Source organism: Callithrix jacchus, chromosome 15 (assembly GCF_049354715.1).
Source record: "Callithrix jacchus isolate 240 chromosome 15, calJac240_pri, whole genome shotgun sequence".
Taxonomy (NCBI): Eukaryota; Metazoa; Chordata; class Mammalia; order Primates; family Cebidae; genus Callithrix; species Callithrix jacchus.
In genome coordinates, this window is record NC_133516.1 from 29,154,607 (window position 1) to 29,165,253 (window position 10,647).

General features: G+C 52.4%; 1 protein-coding gene across 1 annotated transcript in view; it reads right to left on the minus strand.

The window, feature by feature from the left end:
* Nucleotides 1–1,251, minus strand: part of LTF (lactotransferrin) — a 28,877-nt gene extending 27,626 nt beyond the window's left edge. Inside the window, exon 1 of the mRNA XM_002758283.6 lies at nt 1,171–1,251. Within this exon, the coding sequence (XP_002758329.2) occupies nt 1,171–1,213 (43 nt within the window). The 5' untranslated portion in view covers nt 1,214–1,251. The remainder of the gene's footprint in view (nt 1–1,170) is intronic.
* Nucleotides 1,252–10,647: the final 9,396 nt, after the last annotated feature.

Consider the following 10,647-nt stretch of genomic DNA (forward strand, 5'->3'; position numbering starts at 1 on the left):
TGGTGCAACTCTGAGCCGGAATCCGGGACCACAGCCCGTGACCACTTCCAGGAAGTCAAGGCTTCCTTCCTCTCCTGCCCCTCCCAGGTGGCCCTAACCCTGTGAAACAGGCCACTTGACAGGGAACTTGAGGGGAAGAGAACAGTCAGGTCCTGGCCAGTCCCAATCTGCCTTAGAGAAGAGAAGAATGACCAACACCCATGAGAAAAAATTTGGAGCAAGAGACCAGAAGGGCAGGGACAAGGATGGGTTCAGGCTCCCACTGCTGCTCTCTATCCACCATCCAGGAAGCTCCCAGCCTTAGGTAGATGCATAAGCCAGGAGGAGGCTGCACTGGGCTGGGGAGGTGTGACACCTGGGCTTTCGCCGCGCCCCTCCCACTGCCTAGGTCCTGATGCCCATCACAGCCCTTTCTGCGGCAGCCTGGGACCTTCCCCTCCCGGCCCCAGCGTTGCAGGGAGCTCCGCACTCACACATTGAGGTGACTAATGCGCAGCGCAGGGGAAGGCCCCTGAGCACCCCAGAAATGACTTTGGTTATAGAACTAACAATTGTTTTCTTCCTTCAACTCGTTTTCTCTCGCACACATTTCCCTCTGAAACCCTCTGACACAGGGTTCTATCAGGGCACTGCACCCCTCCCCATCCCTCTGCCGCGGAAGGTGTGCGAATGCCCCACCCCCTCCTCACAACCCTGTGGACCCACGGTTAGGCCATTTCAAGTGAAGAAACTCAGTCTCATAAAGGCTCTGCCTTGCTGGGGTCTCACAGTCCTCGCAGGAGCTAGGATCTGGACTCGGGTCCTTGAGCTAGTCGCTCATCCTCTCTGAGCCTCACTTTCCTCCCATGAAGACGCGTGTAACAATATAATGGGGACCAAATCCGTAGGCGGGACACAATGGGACAGGGGCCTGCGAGGCCTTTTGAGAAGCTCTGCGCAGCGCTAGGCGTGTCCCGACCCGACTTAGAGGAGCCCAGCTCCTGCTCCTCTGCAGGTGGGAAAGAGAGATCTGGCCCCGCGTCCCAGCCACTTCCTGGCTGCAGGCGCAGGGACCGCAGGGGCTCAGAGACCCCGCGCCCAGCCAAGCGGACAGAGGGAACAAGGCGCCTAGCAGACAAGACGCAGGAGACGCCCAAGAGGCTGGGCGCGCCCCCAGGCGCCTGCACTCACCGAGGGCCCCGAGGAACAGCAGGGTGGGGAAGACAAGCTTCATGTCTGCGGTCCGGAGGCGACTTGGCAAACAAAGGCTCTGCCACCTGCACCTGCCCTGTGCCCCTTTATTCAGGGCTTTGCCCCGCCCTGTTGCCCAATAGACGCCCCATTCCTCCCCACTCCCCGCAGCCAGGTCTGCTCGTTCCTTAAGGATCCAGGCTCCGAAAAGCCCTGAGGCGGGGCAGGACCCCACACCGAGCCAGCCGAGCCAGCCGGGAGAGGAAAGCCAGCCTGCACCTCACCTGCCCTGGTTCTGCTTGGCTACTGTGATGTTCTCCCTCACACTAGTCTGCAAGCCCCTAGGAGTCGCAGTCCCCTGAGCCTTGTCCCCACTCTGGCCTCAGTGCCTTCTAGAGGGCAGGACACAGAGCAGAGGGTTTTTACCTGAAGATGGCCTTGACCTGTGAGACTGCTATCTTCCTATCTTCCTCAGTAGAGGGCCTGGAAGGTGCCTAGGAGCCAGTTAGGGCAGGTAGGTTTGCTTCCACCTTGGCTCAGCAGTGAGCTGAGAGTTGTAAAGGTGACCCACCTGCACCCCTCAGCAGCCTGGGGACAGCCGACAGAGAAAAGAGAGGCTGCCCAGAGTCCCAGGCAGGCTGCCCATGAGGTATCTCCCTGACCTGCTGAGACCCACAATACAGTTCCCAGAAAACAGATGGGGGTCCCAGAGGGGAATGACCACCGCCCAGGGCTGGCTCCATGTTCTTATTTGCCAATGAGAAAGGTGCCCTATGGCTAACATGCTCTACCACTTTTTTTTCTTTTTTCCCCACCTCCTTCTTCTTCTTTTTTGGTGTTGCCAGTATTCAGTAGGAAATGGGAACCTCATCTTACTAATTGCCATAAATGTCAGATTTTAAAATTCAAAAGCAAGAATACTGCTTCTAAGAATACATCTCCTAAATGCATTCCCATGACACACAACAGCCAGGTACAAAGGTCTCCAGGGCATCACTGCATGCCCGGCAAGCAGGATCCCTGATTAGCCTCTACCCTGTGCCTTGGCAGGATCATGCCCAGGGATGGAGGTGCTCCCCAGCCTTCTTGATGGCCTCTCCACCTTGGGCTGAGTCTGATTCTCCATGGCCAGGTGCCTACTGCATGCTTGCTCTGGCAGAGCTGGCTCAGTTGGAAGCAAACTAAACATCCATCTCTGGGGAAATTCACAAAGAGCATTATGCCTGTGGGACACAGCGGGGGCCTCAAGGCAACCCTGTGTGTATAGATGTGAACTTAGCCCAAGAGGAACTAGGCAGGGCACAGTGGCTCATGCCTGTAATCCCAGGATTTTAGGAGGTCAAAGTGGGAGGATTGCTTGAGCCCAGAATTTTAAGACTAGCCTGGGCAACCCCTAACATCTCTACAAAAAATACAAAAATTAGCCCGGTATGGTGGTGTGTGCCTGTGGTCCCAGCTACTTAGGAGGCTAAGGTGGGAGGACCATTTGAGCCTGAGAGATGGAGGCTGCAGTGAGCCATGATTGTGCCATTGCACTCCAGCCTGGGCAACAGAGGAAGACTCTGTTCCCCCTACTCCCACCAAAAACAGTAACTAAGTAAAGAAGTGAGATACTAACAGTGAGGGAAATAATAGGTCACCTGAACACCTTTCTTGGCAGGTGAGTCTGCCCAATATGTGACTCTGAAATCTGCTTATTCTGAAAAGCTGGTCTTGACTGTTTAGACTACTTGGTACTAAAAAGCATTTCCTGGAGCAGATGGGCAATGCCCCAGGGAGCCAGCTCTGCCAGAGCAAGCATGCAGTAGGCACCTGGCCATGGAGAATCAGACTCAGCCCAAGGTGGAGAGGCCATCAAGAAGGCTGGGGAGCACCTCCATCCCTGGGCATGATCCTGCCAAGGCACAGGGTAGAGGCTAATCAGGGATCCTGCTTGCCGGGCATGAGACTGAGCTCTGGGATTTGGTGCTAGAATCACCAGCTAGGTTATAGAGTGACAGATCCAAGGTCTCTCATTGTTTGGAAACATGATATTGCACCATTAAAACTTGCCTTCATCAATAATTGCAATAAGCTCTTTCAAAAATACTGAAGAAATACAAAATTGACTAATTTTCAGGAGCGCTGAAGCATCTTTGTACCTGCATTGGCAACTAGACTTTGCCTTTTCATCATTATAAAAGAAGAAACATCATAACCCATGTCTCTATTTCTGAGTTCAAATTTAAAAAAAGGATGGCTGGGAGGTCAGAGGTCCCTAGACCCTCTTAAGTATGTTACAGTGTTGGCAAGAACATGGAGAACCTGAGGCCACCACCAAGAAGCTCAGCTTAAGGAGTGCTTTGAAGGCAGGATGGGTAGGTGACAGGGCAGATTGTTTTCCTTCTGTGCCTTTTGGGAACAGCCCAGCCCCAGGGCAGGATGTGTGCATCTGGACACAGGCAGGGCAGCCCCCAAAGGCCATCTGCAGAGGAGGCTGCTGTAGGGGGTGGGTCTGCCCCAAGAAACAAGCTTTGCTGATCTGTTAACAGCATTCATTCATGCATGCATGCCAGAACTGGGGGATGCCATGAGAAACAGAGAAAACAGGGGTCTGTCCTGCCCTCAGGAACTCACAGGACCATGGGGGAGGGACAGGCACAGGAATGCATTTCTGTCACAGAGGCTGCCTAAGAAGAGGCCAAGCAGTGTAAACCAAGTGAGTGTGAGGGTGGAATTCCTCCCCAGGATGAATGACCAGCACTCGTCATGAGGGTTCCAGAAGAACTCAAGGAAGATTTGGCCTGGGTGCCTGAAGGAAGGGTGGGATTTCTACAGGTAGAGCATTCGGTAAAGTAAAAACCACACAAGGAAAGGCTTGGGAGCATGAACCCAGTGACCAATTCCCTGAGCACCAGGGACAACAAAAGGCAAAAAGTCCCTCTGGCTTTCTGGCCAGGCACTCTCTCTCTTTTTTTTTTTTTTTTTTTCAGACAAGTTCTCCCTCTGTCACCCGGGCTGGAATGCAGTGGTGGTGCAATCACAGCTCACTGAAGTCTTGACCTCCTTGGCTCAAGTAATCCTCCCACCTTGGCCTCCCAAAGTGCTGGGGTGACAGGCATAAGCCACTGAACCCAGCCATGGCTTGGAACTCTTGTTGGAAGGGTTAACAAAATCCTCCTCTATCCTGAGCTCCACATCATGTGTTCATCTGCCTCTGGACAGCTACTCTTGCAGGTCCTATAGGCACCTAAATTTAATGCATTGAAAATGCAACTCACCTAGTCCCTTCTGCCCTTCTCTCATATTTCCTACCACTTTCCACCAAGCCCACCAAAGAGCCACAGAGGCACCTCAGATTCTTCGGCCAGCTAGCTCTGTGCATGTTATAGGCACTTGATGATCAATATCGGTTGAAGGAATGAATGAATAAATGAGGAGGAGGAACAGGCTAAGAAAGGGTCAAAGGATCCTGCTTGCAATGTGTTGGGTCTGAAGGACAGTGAGGGTCAGAGCTTGCAAGGCCAGGCCATGCCGAAGCCTGTGTCCATGGACTCGTTAATTTATCCATTCATTCTACACTGCCTATGGGACATCTCCAACATCCCAGGAGTTGAGTCAGATCTCGAAGAGCCTGCATGGAAGTAGAATGCAGGTTTCCAAATGCTGAGAGAGCAGCATGAGTTTAAGCAGCACAAAGAAGGTAGCTGCTCTGGAAACCATCATGCAGTGGCAAGAGCTAGTGTTCAACAGGCAGGTGTGGGAGGCTGACTCCCTTCCCCGCAACCCTGCTCTACCCCCACCCTCAAAACTCCCCCAGGGAACCTTTGCGGAATTGCAGGCCCAAGCCCGATCAGCAGGGCAAAGTCTCTGGCCAAGCTGAGTACTCCTGCAAGCTGGTAAACCTCACACCCTGTATTAGCCTGTAGCTTCAAACCCCAAGAGGAATGTTGGGAAGGGAGTGTGAGATCTGGTTCCAGATGGGAGAAGGGAGAAAAGGCATTGCTGAGACATCTACTCACACTTGGACAACAGCTTGGCCAACAGGAGACCCCAGGCCTTGTTTCTTTTCCCTGCCAGTCATGTGAGGTGGCTGATTTGAGAGTCACTTGTTAAATATTTAGGGATTTGGGTAGGTTAACTGATGGCAGCTTGATATCAAGTGCAGTAGATGTATTTATGCTGTGGAATTAGCAAATGCTGTGAATCAGGGCTCCCTCAATCCGCGCCCCCAGGGGCTGGTGAGCCAGCACACAGCTGCCTACGTTCATCACTGTTTAGCGGCATGCAGTGTCCACATGTGGGTGTGTTCATGGGTGGCTATGCCATCCCTAGCGGAGAAACAGAATAATAATCCTTAGTATTTGGGTGGCACTTTTAAATCCAAACTGCTCTTGGTGACTTTGCTTCATGGCTTTAACAGCAGCTCTGTGAGTTAAGACTGTCACCGTTTCCATTTGCTGCGAATGATGGTCGCCAGGTTCATCCATGTCCCTACAAAGGACACGAACTCATCGTTTTTGATGGCTGCATAATATTCCATGGTGTATATGTGCCACATTTTCCCAGTCCAGTCTGTCATCGATGGGCATTTGGGTTGGTTCCAGGTCTTTGCTATTGTAAACAGTGCTGCAATGAACATTCGTGTGCATGTGTCCTTATAGTAGAATGATTTATAGTCCTTTGGATATATACCCAGTAATGGGATTGCTGGTCAAACCCCAAAACCTAAAATACAATAAAAAAAAAAAGAAAAGACTGTCATGGTTTCCATTCTAAAAAGAGGTACTCTGAGCATTGCCTGAGGTAACACAGTGAGTGAGGTACAGCTGCTATCCCCGAGTCTCCCATTAGGCCCACGGCCAGGGGCTTTCTTCTTCATGGGCCAAGAACCCTCTGAGAGCTCAGGATGCAGAGACTTGAGGCCCAGGGATCTCAGCAGAAAGGGAACCTGGCAAGAATTGAGCCCTTTTGTGAAGCAGGCCCTGCCTGGCACCTTCCACACTCCAGCTAGCTTCTGCTGCTCTGGAAATGCCATAGGTACTTGTTAGACCTGTTTCCAGCTGAGTGGACTTGGGCAGTGCACCTTGTTCATGATCTCACAGCCAGTGGGCAGCAGAGCTAGACATCCACCCAGGACCCCATGCAGTGATTCCTTAGGGCCTTGGTGCCTCAGTATCGATCATTTATTTGCTGATCAACCTGAAGAGAGGGCCAGAGAATGGGCAAGAATGAGAAAGAGAGAGATGGAGAGCTGCCTGTGTCTCTACCAACCCAGGTCCCCACAAGATCCCAACACAGAGACAATGATCTCAAGAGAAAGGCCCTCACGTTTGGCGCACATTGGCCCCTTTGAAGACGGCCAAAGGCCCTGAGAGTCTGGGCAGCTGCCCAGAGTCTGGCTCCTGGGAGCTGCCATCAGGAGGGAAGATCTACTAAAGTGCAGCAGGCAGGAAAAAACAGTGGCTTCATTGGCCAACATGTATCGTTGCCAAATGTTGCCCAATTTACAAAAGCCCCACAGAGACAAGGAGATTCTGTCTAATTGGATCAGCCCTCTTCTTCCTCTTCCTCTTCCCTCCCTTCACCTAACCCTCCTCCTCTGCCCTCTGGGCCCTCCCCTCACAGGGACAGCCCTCCTGGGGCTGGCTTCTCCAAAGACCTGCTGAGCACACTGCCCAGTGGGCCAGGGAGCAGCAGAAACAGCTCCAGCTTCCAGTCCCACCCCACTTCTGAGCTTTCAATTCTCCTGGCCAGGATAGCACCCCAGATTTCCCCAGCAGAAATCTGAACTGAGCACCTAATCACCACATCCTTTGAGAATGTGCAGCAGGTCAGGCCCCAGGGAGAGCCTTCTGGGAAGGTGCTGGCCTGGAGGGAGCGTGTGTGTGGCCCAAGGCCAACCATGCAAATTTCTTCCCAGGAGGAATAAGGCCCTTGGCCAGGGAAAGCCCCAGGCAGGAAGCACCTGAGCTGCTGACCCATTGTGCTGCCCTCCTACGAGGCTGCGTTCTGGAGAGGGCTCCTCCACAGGCTTCACGGAGTTGGAGGCCTGTGTCTGCTGTGTGTGTCCTGCAAGGACAAGGTCAGCTGGATCCTTCACTCAGTAGGAGCCTGAGATGGGGGTGCAGAGGCGTGAAGAGGCATGATTTCCCTCCATTTCTCTGGGTGAGGCTGCTTGTCCCCCACTCTTTCAGGCTGGAGATGCCCAGCTCCTCAGACCAGTCCTCAAGCCTCGCTAGTGCTCTAGTGGTGGACTTCCTCATCCCACCATCCCTTTGTTCGCCCGATAGCTGGGCAGATGGGAAGGCATGGGGAGAGATGTGGTTAGAAGCTCAGAGAGGGGACTGGCCGGCTAGGAGAATCACTCGAACCAGTTCCACCCTAAACAGCTCCCTGGACCTCGGTCAGTCTTTCGACCTATCTAAGCCTCAGTTTCTCCATGTGTAAAGAAGAGACACAAATAATACCCACCATATGAGGTGGGTAGAATTAAAACTCTACGTTGAGATGTTTGTGCAATGCTCGGTACAGGCAAGCTGTCATTGACATTTGCAGATACTCATGAGCCCCTGCTGTGTGTAAAAACCTCAGCTGGGCACAGAGGTTCAGGGTTGAGCAGGAGGGAGTCCAGCCTCTGGTGACCCCTGGCCAGTGAGAGGGGCTGCACAGACAGACCCAGAGAGTCACCATCCTACTTGCAGAGAGTGTTGACAAAGGCTGCAGGGAGCTCTGAGAGTGGAGGAGAGAGTAGCAGAGTCCGTTCTCCCACATGCCCCTCCTTCAAGGAGACCACACACTGCCGCGAGCTGCCTGCCTTTTCTAGAGAGTTCACAGTCTAGATGGCCTACTCTCCATCTATGGCTCTGTCCTAACCCTGCCTCCTCTCTTTCTCTGTCTGTTTCTCTCTCTCCTTGGCTTCTTTTTCCCTCTCTAGCTCTCTGTCTCTGTCTCCCTCTCTCTCTTCAACATCTATGTCTATAGGTGTGATGAATGCCCGCCACAGGGAGGGCCCTGACCCTGGCTGAGCTTCCTCTAGCTCAGATGTCTATAGGTGTGACGGATGTTCACCACGGGGAGGGCCCTGACCCTGGCCAAGCTTCCTCTAGCTCAGATATCTATAGGTGTGATGGATGCCCACCATGGGGAGGGCCCTGACCCTGGCCAAGCTTCCTCTAGCTCAGATATCTATAGGTGTGATGGATGCCCACCATGGGGAGGGCCCTGGCCCTGGCTGAGCTTCCTGTAGCTCAGTGCTTGTAACTATTGACGTCTGTCCCTGTACCTGTCCCCTCACTCTGAGCTCCAGGAAGGAAAGGACTATAGTTAACCAGCTCTGCATCCCCAGGGCCCACATCAAGTCTTGGCCCAGGGGAGACCCTTCCTCAGGGCTGTTGACCAAGTGAGCGTGGGGAGCAGAAGAGGACAAGCCCTGCATAAAGGCACATGGAGAAAGGAGAAGGGAGGGGGCCACTCAGTGCCCCTTCCTCGCCCTGTGCAGCCTCCGCCTGTGTGTGTCTTGCGGATGGAGAGACTGAAGAGGAGATTTCTCCATCACCCCCAGAACCCAGCACCCACTTGCAGGGAAGCTGGGACCTACTTCTCCTACTGAAAGGCCTTCTCTCCTGCAGCTCCATCAGTTTCCAAGGATAAGGAGCAGGGACATCAGGAGAATCAGGGCAATGCCAATGATGAGCAAAAAAGAAATATAGGGACTGGGGGCCATGGGGATAATTCCCCAAAATTTTAACATGCACCCCTTTCAAGGCCAGAGATGCTGTCATCTTAACCAGTTATGTTTATAGTCAGAGGCTTGTTGGAGCCTCCAGAAGGTCCTTGGCAGCTCAGGGCCTCCCTCTGTTGCTCTTTTTGGACATGAGTCTTTTCCTGCGACACCCCTCCCTTCCCATCCTTCCCTTCCCTCTCCCTCCCAGCTCTAGATTCTACCCTCCCTATTCCTTCCTCTACTCTTATTCAGCTAAAACCAGAAGTAAAGCTAACACAAACTCACGTGACTTTAGGAGGTGCCTGCCATGAGCTGTGGCATTTATAATGTGTGTTTTTACTGAAATTACACCCTCCCAAGGCCATGTGGCAGGCAAGATAGAAAGTGATCATCACATCCTGTCGACTCATCCTTAGCCTCCTGTGGGGTCCTATTGAAAGAGAGAGAAGGAGAAGAGACAGGGAGCAAGATGCCCCTTTTTCATGATAAACCTAGCAAAACTTCATCCTGAGCAAAGTCTCCCTTGAGAGGGTATTAATTTCCTGAAAATCAGTTCTGGAAAAGACTCTTTATGTGCGGGGGGTGGGGGAGTCTAACTATGTCCCCCAGGCTGGAGTGCAGTGACACAGTATACCTCACTGCAGCCTTGAACTCCCGGGCTCAAACGATTCTCTTGAAGTTCAGCCACCTGGTTGGCTCTCTTGAGTAGAGCTGACCTCTCCGGAATGTGTGTTGTTGGGGGAATTAGGGGAAGCTGTGGGCATGGGGCTGGAGACCAGGAGAGCAATGCCTCTGAACCAATAATGTTGTTGCCAAATGTTGCCCCATTTGTAAAGGAAACTCAGCAATCAAAGAACTTCTCTCTGCTTGAACCAATCCTTCCTGCTTCTTCCCCTCGTCTTCTTCGTCCCTCTCTGGAACCCCTCCGGGAAGCCTTCTCCTCACTCCATCTGGCAAGGCAGGGGTCAGACTCTCTGTATCTCTAGGTCAATACTTATGTGTCCTTACTGATTCCCCTTTCTCTTTCAGTCACTACCTGTCATCTGGGCCCCTGTGCACTCAATTCTTCCTCCATCCTGCCTCTTGCATCTGCCTGTTCCTTCCCATTCCCTGGTTGGGGGATGACCCTGGACTCCTGCCTCAGCTTCTGACTGCTCTCCTGCCCCTCCTCTCCCCAAGTGCACCCATCCCTAAGGGAAGCTTTCAGAACCACAGAGCTAACCATGGTTCCAAGGAATCTTTCCTTGCCCTTCCTCTCCTTTCCCATAATCTGCTCCTGAAGAACCTCATTCTCCTTCCTCCTTTGGATTAGTACTTTCTCTGTGCTGAAAACTACTTGATTCTACTCTATTTTGTTGAGGTGAGGTGTACTCAACTGTGAACAGAACAGCTCGGGCTAGAAGTCCCCCCAGCACCTCAAAACAGCATGTCTAACTTCCAGTTCTGGATCAAAATGGAGGAGCAAATCTCCTTCTATTCCTCCCACCAAGTACAGATTAAAATGCTAAAGATTATAGATGTGGTAGTAGCTTAAAACAACATGAATGTATTATCCTACCATACTAAAGGTCAGAGTTTCAAAATCAGCAGTGAACTAAAGAATGCAGGGCTGTTTTCCCTCTGGAGGCTCCAGGGGAAATCCCTTTCCTTATTTTTTTCAGCTTCTAGAGGCTGACCCCATTCCTTGGATCTGGGCTCTACATCATTCTCCCCTCTGTTGTTCTCATCACATCCCCATCTCACACTCTGACCTTCCTACCTCCCTCTTGAGA